Genomic DNA, 20,111 nt, shown 5'->3' with positions numbered 1-20,111 from the left:
AGTACCTTTGCAGAAGACAAATATTTCTTTTTCTTATTTCTATACATTTATGTAGTACAAATCAAGTTTTTTTACATAGATATGTGCTATGTATCTATGATGTGTACAAGTGTGAAGTGTGAGCTTTTAGTGTAAAACCATAGTGTACACTGTACACATTAAGTAATTTCTCATCCCTCAACTCCCATGAAGATTTCTTAAACAACATAAAAGGCATTAACCATAAAAAGAAAATTAATAAACTGTACCACATTAAAATCAAGACCTTTCTTTTCATCTAAAGATACCACTGGGAGAATAAAAAAGGTAAATCACAAACTGGGAGATTTACGCAGTATATATCTTGACAAAGGATTCATATCCAGAATGTATAAGGAACTCCTATACATCAATAAACTTTCAAGTTACCAGTTTTTGGTTATCTTTGAGACAGGATCTCGGCTTTATTGGCCAGGATGGAGTGCAGTGGTGTAATCATGATCATGGCTCGCTGTAGCAGTAGGACAAAATTAATCGTAATGAATGAAACATTTTCATGAAAAGCTTTATCACAGACCCGCCTGCCAGGCATGGTGGCTCACGCCTGTAATCCCAGAACTTTGGGAGGCCAAGGCAGGGGGATCACTTGAGCCAAGGAGTTTGAGACTAGCCTGAGCAACCCAGCAAGACACCCATCTCTACAAAAATAAAATTAGCCCGGTGTGGTGGTGTGTGCCCATAGTTCTAGCTATTCAGGAAGCAGAGGCAGGCGGATTGCTTGAGCTGAGGAGTTTGAGGCTGCAGCAAGCTATGATCACACCACTGTACTCCAGCCTGGGCGACAGGGAAAAACCCTGTTTCAAACAAAAATAAAAACAAAAAAGGGTTAAAAATATTGACATAAGTAACTAATGTACAAAGTAGAGGTGATATCCATAAAACACTATGCAGCCATAAAAAAGTTCATGTCCTTTGCAGGGAAATGGATGAAGCTGGAAATCATCATTCTCAGTAAACTATCACAAGGACAGAAAACCAAACACTGCATGTTCTCACTCAGAAGTGGGAATTGAACAATGAGATCACTTGGACACAGGGCGGGGAACATCACACACCGGGGCCTGTTGAGGGGTGGGTGGCTGGGGGAGGGATAGCATTAGGAAAAATACCTAATGTAAATTACAAGTTAATGGGTGCAGCAAACCAACATGGCACATGTATACATATGTAACAAACCTGCACGTTGTGCATATGTACCCTAGAACTTAAAGTATTAAAAAAAAAAAAAAAACTGCAATTACTTTTGCACCAACCTAATACATTCAGATTGCAACAGATGGTGAATTTCGGGGGGAAAAATCGTTCAAAAGACATAAATGCATTAGGAACCCAGAAAAAAAAACTAGAGGTGACGTATGAGACAGAGGAGATAAGATGAGGGAAAGAATATACTACACCAGGCATGTAACTATACATGCATAAGTGTGTGCATAACTGTCTAGAATCAGAGAATACATAATGGAATGGAGGCATCTGAACCTGAAGACAACATTAAAAAAAAAAGCGAAAAAAAAATTAAAATAATTAAAAATGTATTCAAACATACAAAAATGTACATTACAGGAGTAAGTAGTCTTAACGTTTTAGAATGCTAATGCTCCAGACTTGAGATTTGTTTGCTTATTTCTTGAGGAAAATACTGACATATATGCCTATTTCTTTCTTCTCCCCTCTCTTCTTTCCTCTCCCTCCCTCCCTCCCTTTCTTTCTTTCTTTCTCTTTGTTGAAGAACCTGAGATCTGAAGTTCCCACATTTCTTTTTCTCTTTTTTGAGACAGAGTCTCATTCCATAACCCAGGCTGGAGTGCAATGGCGTGATCTTGGCTCACTGCAACCGCCGCCTCCCGGGTTCAATTCTCCTGCCTCAGCATCCTGAGTAGCTGAGATTACAGGTGCCCAGCACCATGCCTGGCTAATTTCTGTATTTTTAGTACAGACAGCATTTTGCCATGTTGGCCAGGTTGCTCTCGAACTCCTGACCTCAGGTGATCCACCCGCTCCGGCCTCTCAAAGTGCTGAGATTACAGGCATAAGCCAGCACGCCTGGCCTGAGTTCCCACATTTCTTAACAGTATGTATACATATATGTGTATATATAGTGTATCTACTATACGGTTTTAAATTTTAAACAAAACTAGATCTTAAGCATTTTTATGAAATTTAATTTTTAAAAATCATGTCAGTACACATAGATCTACCTTATTCTTTTGAATGAATGTAATATTCCATATACTGATAAAATAGAATGTATTTCTCCATGAAGGACTATCACAAATAATGCTCAGCAAATACCCTTGTACACTTAGATCAGTACTTCTCTAAGACAGCTATCTACAAAGGAAATCACCAGATCAAAGGGAATACATATTTTAAATTTTGATTATTACTGGCAAATTGTCCTCTAAAAAGGCTCTCTCAATTTCCACTTCCACCAAAGCACATAAGGGCATGTCATTTTCTATCATACTGGCCAATGCTAGGCAATAATCAATGTTAACTTCTTTTTGCCATGCCGACAGACACAAATAGTATAATATTTTAATTTCATTTACCTGATCACTAGTGAGGCCAACACAGAGCATATGGACATCAGAAATTGGGGACAGAGGAGGTTAACTATAATTACAGACATAAGACTGCAGAGAAATGTATAAGTAAAAGTATATCTTAAAACCAACAAATGATTTAATTTGGTTAAAATATCAGAAAGGTAAAGGCCATGATGAGGTTGTGAAAGGTGAATACTAACTTATACCAACTTAAGAGCACAATTAGACCTTTTTCCTACAGGTTATGAAACTACCTGAAGATTTTTTTTAAGTAAAGCAGTGACACTGAAACCATGCTTCAGAAAATTTAGGAGCCATGTGTAAACTTTCATGGAGAAAAATTGGCAGGGAGATCAACCAGAGGCTAGAATTTGGCCCGAGATGACAAGAACATAAACTAGAGCAGAAGAGTTCGGAAAGGATGCATTAGAAAAATATTATTTACAGAACCAAGATCAAGAAAACTGGCAGGTAGTTACATAACAGAGGAGTAATCATGTTGACGGTTGAAGAAAAAGCTCTTCACCAACCAACTTGATGCTGACTACATTTAATGAATAAAATTGCCAAGAAATGAGCCAAAAACAATACGATGCAAGAAAAACACAATAGATGAATCATCTTAAAAACTCAAATTAAAATAAGGAAACATATTTCTTGGGTACCTGAGAGATCACTGCTTTCAATTCGCCGGAGGTCTGAATCAGCCCAAAAGAGCTTGCCCAGCCTGCTATCAAGAGCTAAAGCAATTGGTTTACTTAAGCCACTGAAAAAGAGGACCTCCCGTTCGGTCCCATCCAAAGCAGCCCGTTCAATTTTAGGAGACCTTTCCTGAAGATTGGTAAAATACATATACCTAGAGGGAAAGGAGGAAAAAAAAAGTTACTGGAGTAAGAAACCACATAAAATGAGAATATTCTTATTAAGACAAATGGAGGCAGAATATTTTTAAATACTGGTTTTCAATGTTTTAAAATATGTATTTTTTGACCAGGTACAGTGGCTCATGCCTGTAATCTCAGCACTTTGGGAGGCCAAGGCAGGGGGATTGCTTAAGCTTATGAGTTAGAGACCAGCTTGGGCAACACGGCAAAACACTATACCCCAAAAATTAATCAGGCATCGTGGCATGTGCCTATAGTCCCAGCTACTCGGAAGGCTGAGGTGGCAGGATCACTTGAGCCCAGGAGGCAGAGGTTGCAGTGAGCTGAGATTGTGTCACCGCACTCCAGCCTGGCTGATAGAGCCAAACTTTGTATCCAAATATATATGTATGTATATGTATATAAATCCTCTTTTATAAAAATATATACATATATTTATATATTTACATTTTTAAAAGGTAATGGGATATTTTACTACTTTTAATAGTAGCAATAAAGGTACACAGAAGTTATTAGGAAACTTTCACAGATTAACAGAATAGTGTTAGACATAGGCACACATATGTTTTCAGAATAATACAATAAATTAAAGATCAGTAACTAGAGACCTGAACACAAAAGTTTAAATTCTTTCTAATTAATCTATTTAATAACTAAAAAGAAGTTATATATAAATCACTTCTTATATTTAACTTATAGATTTCATCCTTTTCTTTTTTGAAGCTACTTTCCTTGCTGAATACCTTATCATTGACTCAGATACAACTGTGTACTGAGTATTTATTAAATGAAAGAAAGCATATTAGTTCTCATCATAAAGAAAACTAGTGGTAAATACAAGACTAAAAAATAATTAAATGTAAGGTAAATTGGAAAGGACTAAGTATAACTTAGAGAGGCATAGATACAGAGTGTTAAGTATTCAGGAGGGGGAAAAAAATCACATCTGACTGCGATGAGGTAGATCAAGGAAAACTTCCTGGAGCACGTGGCAGTTGAAATGGTCCTGGAAGTATGGTTAAAGATTTAGAATTAAAAAGCAACAGTGGCTCAGGACAGAAAGTCTGGGCAGTGAAATCAGAGAAAGTATAAGACAACTGTTAAGATAATGCAGAGACAAATGGATAGAGAATATTGAGTGGTTTGCTGGAGCACAGGACATTTAAAGGTAAATAAATAACAGGCTGAAAAAGAAGGGTGAGGAGGGTCTCAGAAGCCACAGTATCTGAACGCCACTTTAGTAACATACCCTTTCTCTGGGTTTACTACAATGGCTCGAGGTCTGTCCTGCTCGCCTTTTAGCACCACACCAATTGATCTCCCATCTAATCTCGTCACATTAATGACATTGGTAGCCTCACAAGTCCAGTAGATGTAGCGGCTGTAAATATCAATGCTGAGATCATAGGGTTGTATCTCCAGGTTCTGACTTGGAACCGAGCTCACAACCACAGTAAAGCCCTACGGGAAAAAATACACAGAAAATTAAACTCCAGGGGCAGATAACCCTGAGGCAATCACTCACAATGCTTACACCTACATGGGCACACAGCTGAGAAGGCTCTCTCAAGTCTTAAGGAGTATTTCTTACTGATACCTTTCTTTATGGGTAATGTGCTTCTTTGTTAATACACATCTCCAATGTTCCTTGGGTTATCCTGCTGCTGAAAAAAGAGCTGAGGTCAGATTAGTTGCTCCAAGAACCTGATAATGCCTTGATTAGGAGATGGGAGTGAAAAGGTGGCAACTGTCTTCTCTAAACTGGAGACAACTGTGGCTAAAACCACACCCTAGAAGTATCTCTAAAGCAACGGATTGCAACTAGAGGCAATATTGCCCCGCCATGGGCATTTGGCAATGTATGAAGACATTTTTTACTGTCACAACTGTGGGAATATAACTGATATCTAGCGAGCAGAGGCCAGGGATGCTGTTAAACAACCTACAATATTCAGAGCAGACCCCCACAACAACAATTATCCAGCCCAAAATGACCACAGTGCTTGAGAAACCCTGCTTTAGAGATAAGAGCAACTAGTAAAGGCTACAAATCAAATCTATCATCTTCTTTTCTGATCCTCCAGTCTACACATGTAATTTTTTAAAAATAAAGTGAAGCAAAAAGATAGGCTTTGTCCATTTGTGACATCTGAACTATATCTTACTGGGTATCTCTGAAGTAACATATTCCTTAATTTCTATCTAGTAGTTATCAGCCCATCAGTCCTGGCCTATATGGCAGAAAGTGTATCTGGAACATACAGCTATTACTATACCCTAATGATCTCTCAGTAGCCCTAAATATATCACCTCCTTGCTCTTTATTGTAAGATGAGACATAGTGAAAAACGGTACTCTAACCTCCCTAAATTTTAATAAATTCAAGATATAACTTACTATCACTGCTATAAGGATGACAACAAGTAATTATTTATAGTATTATAATCCCAGTCTAACAGGGCTTGGCCACAGAAAGAAAGCAAAGAAGTATCAAGAGTGATATGTAAATCCATAATTGGCATGTAAATGGGTAAGATTTATTGATAATATCCTCATTCCCATCCCACAGTCACCGAATAATTATGACCAAAAAAACCCATTGGATTAATAACATGTTAGATGTTTTTAACCTTACTGAGATTGTGTTACATGTTCCATATCCTCTGAACCTTTTAAATAATAATTAGTAATGTAACTGTAGAGTTCCTGTTAAATAACACATAAGAGCTATGTGCTTTGCATTCTTTTCAGCTAAAAAAGTTCGTAAGAATTCTAAGTGAGGGATAGAGCTGGAATCAGAACCAAGGCCTATTTCAAGGCTTCTAATAAACTCTATACAAAGAGAAATGTAAGGAAAAAGCCTTCATAAAGAAATGTAGGGGGCAGTCACAAAGCCATTACCGATATAACAGCTTAAGTAAGCCTAACAATTTTCATCATAATATCATCATCAAACAATTGCTTACTCAAAATATCGTCAGAAGGAAAAAATAAGTTACTAGGTTCAGATTTTCAGTTTCATAAACACATACAAACACACTTAAGCAGAGTCAAGACTTAAGTGAAACAGAATGGTTGGTGAGTCCAATTATTAGTCAGGAGAAATGAATTTTGAACCACGCTCTCAATTACCTGGCTGCCATCTTCTTGTGCCTTTCGGATCATGTTTTGTCGTGAGTCAATCCAATAGAGTTGCTTGTCCAGAGGGTCATAGTCAATGGCCCGGACATTCCGAAGGCTGTGGATGGGAAGGATGATGTCGGGGCTCTGTTGTTCATCAATCACCATGCGGTTGATGGCACTCTTCTGACTGAAGAGCAGGAAAGTGGTAGGAGCTTAAAAGGAAGAAAAGAGAAAATCTGAAATCTAGTTACCCTATATCCTCTATCATCAATGATTTGATCAGCCTGTTGTATGTATTTCATACAAAACAGACACAGATATTGAAGAGCTAAGGCTGAGGACAAAATTCTTTGGCATGCCCTCAAAAACTCTCTTCAGAGTAACACTAATCAGCTCCCTGGTTACCAAATCAGTTACGAACTTACCTAATGAATGACACAGCCACCTACCCTATATTTCTCCATCCTGTCCACAGAGATACCACAGAACACTTCATTGCCATGAGGTATTTGATAAAAATACACAAAATTCTCCTGGTCTACCAAGTGAATAACCCTTAACCTATTCTGTCTGGTAGATGGCAGGAAGCCTGGGCTTATATAAATTAAAGCAGAAACTTCTAGACTGATTTTACACATGACAGGGCAAGACCCATCTCAAGGGAAAAAAAAAAAGAAGGTTGATTTTGGTCTCAGCCTTCTCATTTGATCTGAAGTAAGTCACTGAGCCTCACTAGGCCAAAGTTTACTCAGCAGTAAAATAAAAGTCATAGCCATCTTGTCCCTCTCACTGAGTTACTATGAGAATTTTACAACGTATATGAAAATACTTTAAAAACTGTAAGGCACTATATAAATGTAAATTTTAATATGTTTTTAATAATTTAAAAATTATTTATAAAAAATTAATAGAGATGGGGTCTCGCCATGTTGCCCAGGCTGGTCTCGAACTCCTGGGCTCAAGCAATCCTCCCACCTCGGCCTCCCTCCCAAACTGCTGGGATTACAGGCAGAGCCACTGTGCCCAGCCATAAATTTAAAATAATTATTTATTACCAGTAGTAGCAGTAATAAACTTGGTATTAACAGGCATTGAACCTTCATGGATTGCAGATATCATTTTGTTTTTTGTGTATGTGATGACGGCATGGAAAGAGAGCAGGTAAAAATTACAAAAACTAATAATAATAGATGCTTTATGATATGGTTTGGCTGTGTCCCCACCCAAATCTCGAATTGTACTCCCACAATTCCCATGTGTTGTGAGAGGGACCCAGGGGGAGGTAACTGAATCATGGGGGCCAGTCTTTCCTGCGCTATTCTCATAATAGTGAATAAGTCGCACGAGATCTAAAGGGGTTTCCACTTTTGCTTCTTTCTCATTTGTCTCTTGCCGCTGCCAGGAAATAAGTGCCTTTTGCCTTCCACCACAATTCTGAGGCCTCCCCAGCCATGTGGAACTGTTAAGTCCAATTAAACCTCTTTTTGTTCCCAGTTTCCAATATGTCTTTATCAACAGTATGAAAATGAACTAATGCAGTGGCGCGATCTCGGCTCACTGCAGCCTCCACCTCCTGGGTTCAAGCGATTCTCCTGCCTCAGCCTTCTGAGTAGCTGGGATTACAGGCGCCCACCACCATGCCCAGCTAATTTTTGTATTTTTAGTAGAGACAAAGTTTCACCATGTTGGCCAGGCTGGTCTCGAACTCCTGACCTCAAGATCTACCCACCTTGGCCTCCCAAAGTGCTGGGATTACAGGTGTGAGCCACCATGCTCGGCCAAGAATGACTTCTGAGAGATTACAACAACTTCAAAGTCTAATGCCATTTTTAAAATCTTCATTAAAATATCTGTATACATTTCACAGACATCACCTAAATCCAGGAGAATTTTGTCCTTCTCAGGAATATAAAACATAAATAGTCAAGCCACAACTTCTTGCTTTATTTCCTCCTATTCCCCATTCTTCACAGCTCCATTATTAGTGGTCTCTCAGTTTATTTTACATTTACACTCAAATGAATACTGGCTTAAAACCCAAAGGAAATCAGTACTCACAAAGAAACTTGGTATTTACAAAACTGTAATTCTGCTTTAAGTTCATTAGTTAAAAACCCACATTCAGCTTGGAAGATTTAGAAAGTTATCCCAATGATCCTACTACAAATCTCCATTATCTGGAGTCCATCATACTAATACATTGATTTAACAACTTTTAGCAATTTTTTGTGGAGTCCATGCTTCAAGTAGTAAAAACACATCACACAGAATAGCTAAAAAGTCTCCCACTATAATTTTTATTTTAGAAGAATATTTTGGCAGTACTACTTTCTTAGTAAAGCCAAAAAAAAAAAAGTTAAAGGTTCTAAATTGGCTGGGCACAGTGGCTCATGCCTGTAATACTAGCCCTTTGGGAGGCTGAGGCAGTAGGATCACTTGCGGCTGGGAGTTCAAGACCAGCCTGAACAACACAGCAAGACCCCCTTCTGTTTAAAAGACTTAGAAGAAAGATCCCAGAGTTTTAGTTCCCACATTTTCTTGCCTGGGAAGCAATTAATCAAATACATATTTGGCTCCTAGGATATTTTGCTGGGTATTCTCTTTTCCAAGTAAAATTTTAACCTTCAATAAGATTCCACATTAGTTGTGGATCTTGTTGTTCTAGTAATGTGGATTAAGATAAAGCCACATGTGGCTCCAAATAAATGCCTGTTCCAAAAAATCTACTCAAATATATTAAAAATTACAAATTAACTGGTTATTTCTAAAAGGCAGCCAATATTCTGACCTATTTTCAAGTCAGTAAGTGCTTAAAATGACAAAGAATATGCCATTTTAAAAGCCTAAATCCACCCTATCAAATTTATGTAAACTTTAACCACCTCTCCCACATTTCCTTCAGAATGGTGCTTTAACAACGACCTCATCTGGTTGTCTGAGTCTTGCATTCCCACAATGAAGACATCAGAGAAGCTGGAGGATGAGATGTGTACGTAGGAGGGAGCTTTTCAGTTCTCTTCTGAAGGCATATGTGTTCACCGGTAGCTTAGACAAAGGTGTTGCTCCTGTTTAAGAATAGAATAAACTAGAAGGCCAAGCCTATCATGTATGACTGTACCATTTGTGCACTGTGCCAGGGGCATTGAGTAGGAACTGCAATCCAGTCCACACTTCCTTAGCCACACCATGCACCTGCAGGGCTAAATCTGCTCAGAGGAAACATTGTTTTCCAATTTGCACAAAGATGCCACAGAGGCCACTTCAGTACTGAACAAAGGATTACAACAGTTTGGCTTCCCATTTACTCTCTGATCTAATCTCTTTATTCACTTCATTCCAGCAACACTAGCTTCCTAGGTGTTCCTCTAACATGTCAGACATGTTCCCCCAAGACCTTTTGCATTACTATCCCCTTTTGCTTGATAGGTGTTTTCCCAGATACCTGGGAATAGCTCATTTCTTCACTTCCTTCAGTTCTTGACATAAGTGTCACTTTTTCAGTAAGAACTTCTCTAATCACTCTACTTAACACTGTAGTCCCTGCCACCATCACCCTTTCTTGCTCTTTATATTTCTTCATTATACTTATTGCCACCTAACCCCTGACATAATTTATTCAGTTTATTATCTGTCCCACTGAATCTCATTCACTGCTGTATTTTCCAACGGCTGAAGTAATGCGCAGCTTGTAATAGGTGCTCAATAAATAAATACTCATTACAATATATGAAGAAACAAGCAATAGAGCCTAGCACAGTGGCATGTGCTCGTAGTTCCAGCAACTAGGGAGACTGAGGTGGGAGGACTTCTTCAGCCCAGGAGTTCAAGTCCAACCTGGGCAACACAGTAAGACCTGATCTCTTAAAAAGAGGAAAAAAAGCCAGAAGGAAGCACTGGGTGACAAGGAGAGTCTTGTAGCTATGATTTTGAAAGTAAGAGAATAAAATCTGAGGAAAGGAAAAGAAAAATTTATTTAGGACCTCCAATATATTACCTATCATACTAAATGTTATTTAATCCACAAAATTATTATCTCTATTTTATAGGCGAATGCACTGAAGATCAGAAAGCTCAGGCTGGGTGTAGTGGCTCATGCCTGTAATCCCAGCATTTTGGGAGGCCAAGGCTGGTGGATCACCTGAGGTCAGGAGTTCAAGACCAGCCTGGCCAACATGGTGAAACCCCCTCTCCACTGAAAATACAAAAATTAGCCAGGCACCGTGGTGCACCCCTGTAATCCCAGTTACTCAGGAGGCTGAGACAGGAGAATCACTTGAACCTGGGAGCCGGAGGTTGCAGTGAGCCAAGATCGCGCCACTTTACTCCAGCCTGGGTGACAGTGTGAGACTGTCTCAAAAAAAAAAAAAAAAAGTCTTTCAGCCGGAACCGCCATTTTCCAGTAATTTGCCAAAATGACAAACACAAAAGGAAAGAGGAGAGGCACCTGATATATGTTCTCCAGGCCTTTCAGAAAACATGGAGTTGTTCCTTTGGCCACCTATATGCAAATCTATAAGAAAGGTGATATTGTAGACATCAAGCGAATGGGTACTATTCAAAAAGGAATGCCCACAATGTCACCATGGCAAAACTGGGAGAGTCTATGATGGTACCCAGCATGCTGTTGGCACTGTTGTAAACAAACAAGTTAAGGGTAAGATTCTTGCCAAGAGAATTAACGTGCATATTGAGCACGTTAAGCACTCTAAGACCCGTAATAGCTTCCTGAAAGGAAGAGATAAGAGATATCCCTGAAAGGAAGCTATCAGAAAATGGAAAGTGATCAGAAAAAGAAAGAAGACAAAGAGAAAGGTACCTGGGTTCGGCTGAAGCGCCAGCCTGCTCCACCCAGAGAAGCATATTTTGTGAGAACCAATGGGAAGGAGCCTCAGCTGCTGGAACCTATTCCCTATGAATTCATGGCATAATAGGTGTTAAAAAAATAAAAGACTTCTGGACTGCTAAAAAAAAAAAAAGAGTTAAATGATTTTCCCAAGGTCATGAAGCTGTTGGGTAAAACAGTGTATGTGTTTTTCCAGGCCTTGCCTTGCTTCTTCATTCATTTATTTAACAATAATTTCTTGAGTGTCTACCACAGACTAAGCGTTATTCTAAGGCACGTAAGGTATGTCAATGACGAAAACAGAAAAAAAAATTGCTGCTTCATGGAGTTTATATTCCAACAGACAGACAATAAGCAATAAATATAACAAAGAAGGAAGTTATATAAATAGTAGAGCGTATAAATGACATAATACATAAAGGGGTGAAAGTGCTATGGGAAAAAGAAAAAGTACAGATAAGGGGCACTGGCATGCTGGATAGAATAGCAGCATAATTTTAATTTTAAATAGCATAGACCAGGTGTCACTATGAAGGAAAAAATGCAAGAACAACACTCCAAGCAGAGGAAACAAGCAGTTCAACAGTCATGAGGTGGGGGTACCCAGCCTATCTGAAACCAGCAATGAGGCCAGTGTGGCTGTCATGAAGAAAGCAAGGGAGACAAGAGTAAAAGCTGAGGTTAGAGAAGAAAACTGAGTGGTGGGGCGTGAGAGGGAAGAAGGGGTTATGAAATGTTGGGTATAGGTCATGTAGGACCCAGCAGGCCATTGTAAGAACTAGGTTTTTATTCTGTGTGAAATGAGAAGCCAGACTTCTCAAAAGACATGTCTATATATGTTACTGTCCTTTCCTTTTTTCCATTCACATTTTAATGTACTGCATTCTGCGTTTCCCCATTACTTCCCTGAAATTACTCTCTTCAGGGTTAATAACCACCTTACCCAAAAATCCAATGTATGCTATTTTAGACCTCCCCTTACTCATTCAACAGAGTTCATTTTTCAAACAACCTTATCTCTGTCTTCCGTGCCTCTATTCTGTCCTCCTTTTTCTCTTACCTCTCTGATTGCTACTGCTGTGTGCTCTGCGAACTTCTCCTCCTCAACCAGAGTTGCAGAGTTTACCAAGTGCCTTCTTTTCTCTCCATCAGAGTCAGCCCACTGATGGGGATTATGGCCCACAAGTTAAATCTGGCCTGCTGCCTGTTTCTATAATAAAGTTTTACTGGAATTCAGCCACTTCCATTTTTAAAATGTATTGCCTGAGGCTGCTGTCACGCTACCATGGCGAGAGCTGGGCAGAGTTCAGCAGGTGTGACACGGCCTAAACACCCACAAAGCCTATGAGAGAAAGTTGCTGGCTCTTGAACTATACATTCTCTTTAGGTAACCTCATTCATTTTAAATACATCCTGGTATTTCCAAAATTTGTATCTCCAACCTCATGTCTCTTCTCTGATGATAGTCCATCAACTATGACACATAATCTAGAGGTCATCCTTGCTTCCTCCCTTTCTTTCCCACACAGAACTCATTAATAACTTCTGCTTGTTCCAGCTTCGAAATATATCTTGAATCTATCAACCTGTCTTCAACACACATGCTGCTGCCACCACCACTGTCCAGGTCTACTTGCATTACCACACTGGTCTCACTGACTTCCCTGGTACTGGTTCTTCTCCCCAGAAATCAGACCATATATTATCTTCTATCTTCATAACAACCCTATACAGCAATTATTATTATTATTCCAACTTTACAAATGAGAAAAAATTAAGGCTTAAAAAATGTATTACTTGTGTAAAGCAAAAAGGCTAATGTGTAGCAGAGATTCCAAAGTACAATCTCTTAATCATTCCACCATATGCTTGTGTTCTTTCTCTTTCACAACTGAAGTTGGCATCAGAATAGAACAAATTTTTCCTATGGGAATTATGACTTTCTTTTGTACTTGAGAGAATGTGTCAGGTCAATAGTTAATTATCTCTAACATCCTTAGCAGTTTGTTACTTTCCACCATATTGACCCAAACTCTACCTCTCCCATAATCTATTCTTTCTGATCTAATCTACTTATTTCTTAATCGTATCTACCAATTTGTTCTTGTCTATCCACCAAGAAATGGGCCTTCATATCTATTTAGGTTATAAGCCAGGTTTCCCCTAGCCAACAATGTTTTGTTACACACTTTTTTGTTAGTGTTGTGTGTGTACTTGCCGGTATTTAAAAATCAGGAGATGAGGGAGTCACACACAAAAAAAATCTAGATTCAGGACTGAATGAAAAGATCTGGAAACATCAGCTTCAGTTAAATTGCAGCTGCCTACTATGTTCATTGCATTTTCTCTTTAGTTTCTTATCAACTATTACTTTATACTGCGTTACATGTTCTCATATGCATTTTCTGTATGGCCTATTACACATTTAAATTTTTCAAGAATGTCCTACTCTATGCACTTCAAAGGACAAGTAAGTTGTGTTTTGGGATTCTGTTTTACTCCTTTACAATAAACACGATGCATGAAACCATGCAAATTTTACACTTAATATTTAACGTCCAAGGGTGAAAGACTTAATTTTTCCTTCTTTTAAAAGAAAGAATCTCTCTGTGTCACCCAGGCTGGAGTGCAGTGGTGCCATCACGGCTCACTACAGCCTCAATCTCCTGGGGCCAAGTAATCCTCCTACTTCACCCTCCTGAGTAGGTGGGACTACAGGTGCACACCATTACTCTGGCTACTGTTTTTATTTTTTGTAAAGACAAGGTCTCGCTATATTGCCTAGGCTGGTCTCGAACTCCTGGGCTGAAGCATTCCTCCCACCTCAGCTTCCCAAAGTGTTGGGTTACGGACATAAGACAATGCACCAGCATAAGACTTAATTTTTCTATAACATCAAATTGCTATCATCAAACAAGTAGTAAGTAACAAAAACTTGCATTCCCCTACCCTTTAACCAAACAAATGATCCCCTCTGGATTCCCACAATATTTTACTTCAGAAAAAACACATGCTAAAGTACTTTGAAAATGCTGCTTTCTCTCACTCTAGCTTGCTTTGGAGGGACATGCAGCTTACCACTACAAGTCCTGTTGTCAGCATTAAGAGAGTAGTGGGCAGGGCATCCACAAACAAAACCCCCAACTGGCACAGCCAAGCAGAGGTGGGAGCAGTGCCCATTGCTGGAAGCACATTCATTCCACCCTGACTGTCGAGATGAGTGAAAGACGAGGATGTCCATCACATAATCCAAATGGCCCTGAATGATGGTGCGGTTTTGGCCACTGGTTTTGTTGGCACGCTCAATGCTGCGTCGGCTCCAGTCCGTCCAGTAGATATAATCTTGGTACTGAGTTAAGCCAAAAGGATGAGGCAAGTCATCTGCTATAACTTCACGGTTGAGTCCTATTTTCAGAAAGGCAGTAGACAGGGGAGAAGCAGAGTGATAAAATATGTGAGAATACAAGTGTCTTGTTGGCAAAAAGAAAAAAAAAAAAGCCCTAACATATAAAACATTACATTGTAAGCAATTTAAAATAGAAAAATTCATTTAAAAGCAATTCTAAAAGCAGACCAGTACTCTGAATCAATCTATCTTCTGACCCCATGCTTCAAACTTATATTCCTGCTACGAATCACTCAGTTTCCTAAAATTCTTGCAAATGGTCTACTTTAAATGTGGTTTTCTTTCCTCTATATAAGGGTCTACAGTTCATTTTTTCTTCTTGAACTATAAAAGGAAAAGATGGAAATATATATATTTTACTGGTACAAAAGTCATTTCAGGAGTATCTAGGGAGTTATAAATTTCATTACAAGTCCAATAATAATGAAACTTTCAAATAATAAAGAGATGAATCCAAGTACCTGGATCACTATTAATAATAACAAATAGGATATAATTCCAGAATAGAAGAAGAGTGGACACATTCATATGAAGTTGTATTAAAAGTATCTAACCAATGATAAATAGCAGCCACTGATTTTTGCATGGAAAGAATATACTGTCTGTCTGAGTAAAAAGTAGTAAAGCTTACCAAGCATATTTGAAGATTCTATTAAGTTGGTGTCCAGGTCTGTCCAGTAAAGCCTCCTTTTAGCATAATCAATAGTCAGGCCATTTGCCCGCCCCACATTTGGAACTAAGGTAGTGCGTTCACTTCCATCCATCGCAGCTCTGTCTATCTTAGGTTTTCCACCCCATTCAGTCCAATACATAAATCTAAATTCAAAATAATAAATATTTAACATTTCATTTTTTAAATTATCTGGGGGTCATATTCATGCAAAGTAACTAAATAAATTTAAAGAAAACATATAGCAAAAACAAGGAAATGGGTAAAACAAAATCATGGCTACAATGCTTTCAATTATTTTGGCACCCTAAACTAAATATTTTTTTCCGTATCCCAAAAAGGAAGTGAGTCAGCTTTCTTTAGTCTTTCCAATGAATTTGTTCCATCCAAACCTAGGAATTGGAAATAAACCAATAGTTTATTGCAGTACTGGCATTTATAAAACTAATATTCAAGAAAACAGCAAAGGTTTAAAGCTCTGGTCTCAGAATCTGGTTCACTTCTGAGTAAAATTTTTTATATATTTTTGAATATTAACTAATTTGAGTTTTTAATATGCTGAACTTACTTTTTGACTTGTGTAATCAACTTTTCCTCAAAATAAGTTGCAGAAGTACATGAAAGACAATTATAAATACTAACCCTTTAACTGAAGTCAAAAGCAAAGCTTGAAAATGTATTTGGTCATATAGTCCAAGGGAGCATACTATATGGTAAGAACAACACATCACCCCTCGATGTGTCCACTGGGCAATGAACACTACACTACTACAACAATCCGTGAAATTTTAGAATAATTATTTTGCTGTTATTTTCCATTTTTGAGTTCTGCACTTTAATCTTACAGTAATTCTACAGTATAGGCTTTTTATAGATGAACAGGCCAAAACACTACAAGAAATGTGAACAATTTATCTAATGTCTTCAAGCCAGTTACACGACAGAGCTGGAACTAGAACCTAATCCTTGGCCAAATGCCCTTTTCAAGTCAACTAGTGAGGTGCTAGTTTTTGAGACTCTTGAATATTGGAACTGAAAAAGCACTTCACATGCCAGCTCTCACGAAATACTTGAGGACAGATATTCACTCATCAGCCTGTCAGCTGATAGCTAACTTGGTAGCAAAGCATGAACATGCTTTTCTGAAAACTGAAGGTGTCCTGCCTTTATATGCATTTGTCAATTGACAGGCATGTGCACACCATAAAAGCCAAAGAGAAACAACTGAGAGATAAATTTCATACTTGCCAGCAGCAACCAATACCAGAGTCTTTAGTCTCAACTATTAAATTTATCCGTTGGGCAGCTAATGTTTAGAGCAAAGATCACCACAGTATGTCAGTGCTGACTAGATGAATTACTAATCATGGAATCAATGTCATTTCAGTGAAACTATTTTAAGTAGCAAATATAGTAAACATATTTATATGTTCACATTGTTTACTACTATTTCTTTTTTTTTTTTTTTCCCAAGACAGAGTCTTGCTCTGTCACCCAGGCTGGAGTGCAGTGGCATGATCTCAGCTCACTGCAACCTCCACCTCCCGAATTCAAACAATTCTCCTGCTTCAGCCTCCTGAGTAGCTGGGACTACAGACACATGCCACCATGCCTGGCTACTTTTTTTTTATTTTTAGTAGTTACGGGGTTTCACCATGTTGGCCAGGCTGGTCTCAAACTCCTGACCTTGTGATCCGCCCATGCCTCGGCCTCCCAAAGTGCTGGGATTACAAGCATGAGCCACCACGCCCAGCCTGTTGACTTCTTTTATAAGTGGAATTTTTCTTCAAATTTCAGATTTCTTAGCTGCTGGCTTTAAAAAGTGTGCTGACTCTTGTAAAAGGGAACACCTGCCCTTGAAAAACGTCATGTTGTAAACAGTTTAGTCTATCTTGTAATAACAACGCCACTGCCAGTTTATAATAATGATCAAACCAAACTATCCATTTTGAATTAATAAATACTCCAAAATAAAGCTTTTTAAACGTAGTTTTTTCTTAGCTCACAACATTGTTTCAGTGGGTTTACTTCAATAGGCTTGAAATCTAGTATAACCGGAAAGGAGTGCAAGCAACTATAGATGCATAATACCTGTTGGTATATATATTTAACATATCAATATACTCATCAGTAACATTTGATTATCCATTTCCCTCTTTCCTCACCTAATTATGACAAAAGTAAAATTAGCTAATAATTATTTATTCAAATCAGCAAAATATCAATAGTGTTTTAAAAAGCTCATCTATCATTTAGTTCTTAGATTCCTAAGAAGTATTATTTAAAACATTAAGAATATCATCTATAACTATGCCATGTTCCCCAAAATGTACACTGCAGTTGCAAAGAATGCACATGTAAAGCTGTTTACCCTTCGGCAGGGTCCAACGCCAGAGCTCTGGGACTATCTAGGTCTTTCCACACCAAAACTTGTCGATGCTGCCCATCCAACTTTGACACCTCGATTCGATTCGTTCCTGTGTCTGCCCAGTACAAGTTCTTCCCAAGCCAGTCTACTGCCATGCCTTCTGGATAATCTAAGCCGAATTCTACCACATGTTCCAGTGCACTGCCATTCATAAAGGCTCTGCTGATGGTCTGTAAAATAACATCAACAACTAAGTCATATGGCATAAGTCAAAACCCAATCCAGAAAGAAGGTTTGGTTTGGTTTTTGTCAGGGGCAAGAGGATCCAGAAGTGACAAGAGGCATACTATTTCCTAATAAAATTCACATAACTTGCAAGTGCAGAAAAATTTGATGTGAATCTCTAATAAATGCAACTTCAAGTTTTACTGCCAACTCAGTGGGGAAATGTTAAAACTCTAAAGAACCAAAAACTTATTCTACTAACAGCAGAATGACTTTACTTTTAAAATTTATCGGTAATCAAGTGGAAAAGCTGTGACCGCAATGCTACAGATCTTAACAAGCAGTCAATTTTCTTTTTTTTTTTTTGAGACAGAGTCTCGCTCTGTCGCCCAGGCTGGAGTGCAGTGGCGCAATCTCCACTCACTGCAAGCTCCGCCACCCAGGTTCACGCCATTCTCCTGCCTCAGCCTCCAGTGTAGCTGGGACTACAGGCGCCCAGCTAATTTTTTTGTATTTTTAGTAGAGACTGGATTTCACAGAACAAGTAGTCAATTTTCAAAAGGTGCTTAAGATTATGGCAAGTCATCATGCCTACCATATAAATGAATGTAACCATTATACTACCATTATAACTTTGAGCCCCATAAAAGTTTTAAAAATCATAATTCAAACTAATAGATACTACATCTTATTAAGTATTATCCTAAGTACGTTTTGTCCACAGATTTTCTCATTTAATACAACAGTCCTGCAAGTATGGCATTACCTCTATTTTATTTATTTTTTTTTTTTGAGAATTAGTCTCATTCTGTCACCCAGGCTGGAGCGCAGTGGCATGATCTCGGCTCACTGCAACCTCTGCCTCCCAGGTTCAAGTGATTCTTGTGCCTCGGTTTCCCGAGTAGCTGGGATAACAGGTGTGCACCACCACACCCAGCTAATTTTTGTATTTTTAGTAGAGACAGGGTTTTGTCATGTTGGCCAGGCTGATCTCAAACTCGTGACCTCAGGTGATCCATATGCCTCAGCCTCTCAAAGTGCTGGGATTACATGCATGAGTCACCACATCCGGCCACCCCCCATTTTCAAGATGAGGAAATTTAGAAGATCACCCAATGCAAACCAATATTTATTTCATTTATTCACTTAATAAATTTAACTGAACACCATTAGAATCCAACTCTGACTCCAACACCCCATGTTTTCGCACATTACAAAAAAGTTTACATGAGTTATCTGAAACAAGCCCAAAACAATCTGGAAGAAGAAAAGATTATTCTTCAGATTTATAGGTCTGGAGCTTCCTCTCTCTGGCTATCCTGGTATTCTTTTCGGTAACTATTCTAGGAAGAAGAAAATAAAGAGTAACTCATTGTCGGCCTTTTCCGCCTCAGTCAGACCCTAAAATTTTGTTTAAAGTAAATCAAGAATTTTTGTTTAAAGTAAATCAATAGCCATTTTATGTGAAGCACACATTTCCTTACTCAGCTAATTGCAGAAAATGTCATTCATCATTTTCAAATGGAAGAAAGTAGAGGAAGACTACGGCTAGGAGAGTTAAAACACTCTGGCAAAGTATCTTATATTAAAAAGCATCTAAATAAAATACTGAACGGGCCTTTCCCTTCACTTAAAAACTTAAGGGTTTTGGCCGGGCACGGTGGCTCACACCTGTAATCCCAGCACTTTGGGAGGAGGAAGCGGGCGAATCACGAGGTCAAGAGTTCGAGCAGCCTGGCCAACATGGTGAAACCCCATCTCTACTAAAAATACAAAAATTAGCTGGGCGTCATGGCACACACCTGTAGTCCTAGCTGCTTGGGAGGCTGAAGCAGGAGAATCGCTTGAACCTGGGAGGCAGGGGTTGCAGTGAGCTGAGATCGCACCACTGCACTCCAGCTTGGGTGACAGAGCGAGGCTCCCGTTTCAAAACAAAAAAAAAACTTGAGGGTTTTTCTTGAACTCTGCCTGTCAAGCAATGAGGGAGGTGCGTCACAGCATGAA

At 38.7% G+C, this 20,111-nt stretch overlaps 1 protein-coding gene across 2 annotated transcripts in view; it reads right to left on the bottom strand.

The window, feature by feature from the left end:
- Positions 1–20,111, bottom strand: part of LOC105482314 (LDL receptor related protein 6) — a 152,650-nt gene that overhangs the window by 27,956 nt on the left and 104,583 nt on the right. For both annotated transcript variants that reach the window (XM_011742335.3, XM_071072190.1), the window contains exons 10-15: positions 17,886–18,112; positions 15,476–15,660; positions 14,517–14,843; positions 6,605–6,807; positions 4,722–4,933; positions 3,254–3,444 (exon numbers count right to left, since the gene is read on the bottom strand). In XM_011742335.3, coding sequence (XP_011740637.2) covers positions 3,254–3,444; positions 4,722–4,933; positions 6,605–6,807; positions 14,517–14,843; positions 15,476–15,660; positions 17,886–18,112 — 1,345 coding nt within the window. The remainder of the gene's footprint in view (positions 1–3,253; positions 3,445–4,721; positions 4,934–6,604; positions 6,808–14,516; positions 14,844–15,475; positions 15,661–17,885; positions 18,113–20,111) is intronic.

The sequence above is a fragment of the Macaca nemestrina genome, chromosome 10, assembly GCF_043159975.1.
Source record: "Macaca nemestrina isolate mMacNem1 chromosome 10, mMacNem.hap1, whole genome shotgun sequence".
Taxonomy (NCBI): domain Eukaryota; kingdom Metazoa; phylum Chordata; class Mammalia; order Primates; family Cercopithecidae; genus Macaca; species Macaca nemestrina.
Note: the sequence above shows the minus strand (reverse complement) of the source record. Positions and strands in the feature narration are given on the sequence as shown.